This window comes from Fulmarus glacialis, unplaced genomic scaffold (assembly GCF_000690835.1).
Source record: "Fulmarus glacialis isolate BGI_N327 unplaced genomic scaffold, ASM69083v1 scaffold13973, whole genome shotgun sequence".
Lineage (NCBI taxonomy): Eukaryota > Metazoa > Chordata > Aves > Procellariiformes > Procellariidae > Fulmarus > Fulmarus glacialis.
In genome coordinates this window covers 3,729-6,121 of record NW_009205006.1, presented here as the reverse complement: position 1 = coordinate 6,121, position 2,393 = coordinate 3,729, and the positions used below count along the sequence as shown (strand labels likewise).

Here is a 2,393-nt window from a genome sequence, read left to right as displayed (position 1 = left end):
TCCCTTCTGCTTTGTTCTGGATCATGTGACTTTGAGTAATTTTAGGCTAAATTCAGTGTCAGAATATCAGAGCTGCTGTTTAGTTAACAATAATTGACATTATAGATGGGGTAATTCTCCATAGACAATTACTCCCTGTCTCATTGTTCAAAAGAACCTTTCATAACTCAGATGAGTCCATTTGGGCCAGTCGTACACTTGTGCAGAGCAATTTTGGAGGAGGATTAATCCCAGAGTAACATCATTTGCACATGGGGAATGAATTTGTTGCTTAAATCAGCCGCATGCTCACAGAGGTGTATCTAGTCAGTGGAGAAGAGCAAAATCCATTTCAGCATAATGAATCCAAAAGGCGCAGGGCAATTAAAATCACCAGAACATTGGTTCTCAATTTGTGGTGTAGGATGATATTATTCCCTGTGCTTCCTGTTACTCTCCCTGCAAGCTCTCCCAAAGCAGGCATGCTTCAGCTGAAGCAAAATACAATGTTGTCTGCTGCACTTTTTCCCTTGAAATTTTTGCTAGAGTCCACAGCCCTCAAGGTGTGGGGCTACAGGAGTGGTCCGTGTGGAGATTGAAGCCAGACTTTCTTGTTTGTCAGGAAAGTCATAGGAAGTATTTCAAGCTACAAATGGGGTGTGTCTTCAGTGACCTTAGAGTACAACTCTGCATTGAAGATGACCTGGAAAAATAACACCTCTTTTCACATGTTTTTCTTGATTTTGAGTACTCAGGATCTGATCTGCTGAGCCCAAATACTTTGTTAAGGCTTTTAAATTATACTTCCTGCAGACCTAGCATAACTAAGAGAGATAAAGAACGGTATTCTTGTCTCCTTATACGCACTTCATACAATAACTCTCCAAGTCCTAGTCAGGGACAGCTGCAGTGCACTGAAGATGAGAGAAGTGGTCTTTCTTTGCTTGCAGTTTCCTGTTTGTGTTCAGAGAAATGGGGGAAAAAAAACCAACAATTTCGCTCTGACTCTGCCAGGGCAGGAAAAGGGGAGGGGGTGCACTGGTGGCAATGAGAAAAAGACGTATTTTATTAAGTAGTTTTACAGAAGTTGACATACATTAATAAAGCCATGGGAGTTCAGTGGCTTTATGCACTACGGAAGGGGAGCCACATAGCCACATGTGAAGAGATTTTGACTCACTCATAAATGAAGTTGACTGCATGTCATTGTAAATTTAATATTTGGTCCTGTACTCGCCAAACATTCACACGTAGTTTACTGATATGCTTAAAGTTATATGCACAAGTCTTTGCATGAAGCTGGGATCAACCCTGTATGTTGACAAAACAAACTTTACATTTTAAGAAGCATGTTGGGAATCTGTTCCAGATTGTCTACTGATTACCAGAACTGACAGCCACTAATCATGTCTTACCTTAATTTCCTGCCTTTCCTTTTTGGACTGAGTTTAGTTATCAGACCTTCCCTTTTCTTGTAGCATTCTCTTCCAGGCAAGTACTGCTTGTGTGGATCTCCTCTGTTCCTTTACTTACAAGGGGTTTTCTTTTTGTTCCACAGATTAGGACTCATAGATGCCTACCAATGGTAAGACACTATCTTGGTCTGCAAGCTATATTTCTTCTTTTGAGACTCTTTAAACAACTGTTTCTTTTTTTTGATCCTGTTCTTGAGGGGATGTTTCTTGGCTCAGTTGCCCTGCCATCACTGCCAGTCTAAATGGAACAGCCAGTTCATTTAAACAAAGTTTAATCTGATGCTACTTAGTTTATCTTCCCAATTTGCCCACTCACAGCATAGGTCGTTCCTTTCAGGATTGCATGAAGTGGATTAATTTACAACCCATCAATGATTTTTGATATTAAATCATTAAGCCTTGCTCCATGTTGAATAGATTCTGACCGCCATCGCATGAGATAAACAGGCCACAGAACCACAAGCAATTTGTGACCTTTAACAGCTCTATGAATAACTCCTTTTGCAATTGACAGGGCAATTGGGTCGAAAAATCTTCCCTAACAAAGCAGTTGATGCAATTAAAACTGTCCTGCTAAGGAGACAGAATAACCTTTGAATTAACTGTTTAGCCTATTAGAACGGCAGAAGGATCTTAGTGTTCCTCTTGACAAGTGTTTCTTGGTTCGTACTTTGTCACAGCTACTGAGAGGTGATAGCGTGGAGAATTTTAAATTTAGAAGAGTATATTCAAATACTCTGCAGTATTTGGAATGATCATTAGGGACGCTGCCTTGAAAAAAAACAGAGTTAAGCGTAGGATTCTTCACTCTCCTCTTCCCACAGTATGAAGTAACTTAGGAACCTGCCAGTGCACGGCAGACCTTTACATCATCCATTTGCAAGCAACGTGAATGAAATGTCTTCCTTTATTGTTTGTGTTTATGGGCCAGAATATACC

General features: G+C 40.3%; 1 protein-coding gene across 1 annotated transcript in view; it reads left to right on the top strand.

The window, feature by feature from the left end:
• NARS2 (asparaginyl-tRNA synthetase 2, mitochondrial (putative)) overlaps window positions 1–1,564 on the top strand; it is a gene marked incomplete at both ends in the record, with an annotated part of 28,641 nt that extends 27,077 nt beyond the window's left edge. The window contains one exon of the mRNA XM_009575223.1: window positions 1,538–1,564. Coding sequence (XP_009573518.1) covers window positions 1,538–1,564 — 27 coding nt within the window. The remainder of the gene's footprint in view (window positions 1–1,537) is intronic.
• Between the last annotated feature and the right edge of the window lie 829 nt (window positions 1,565–2,393).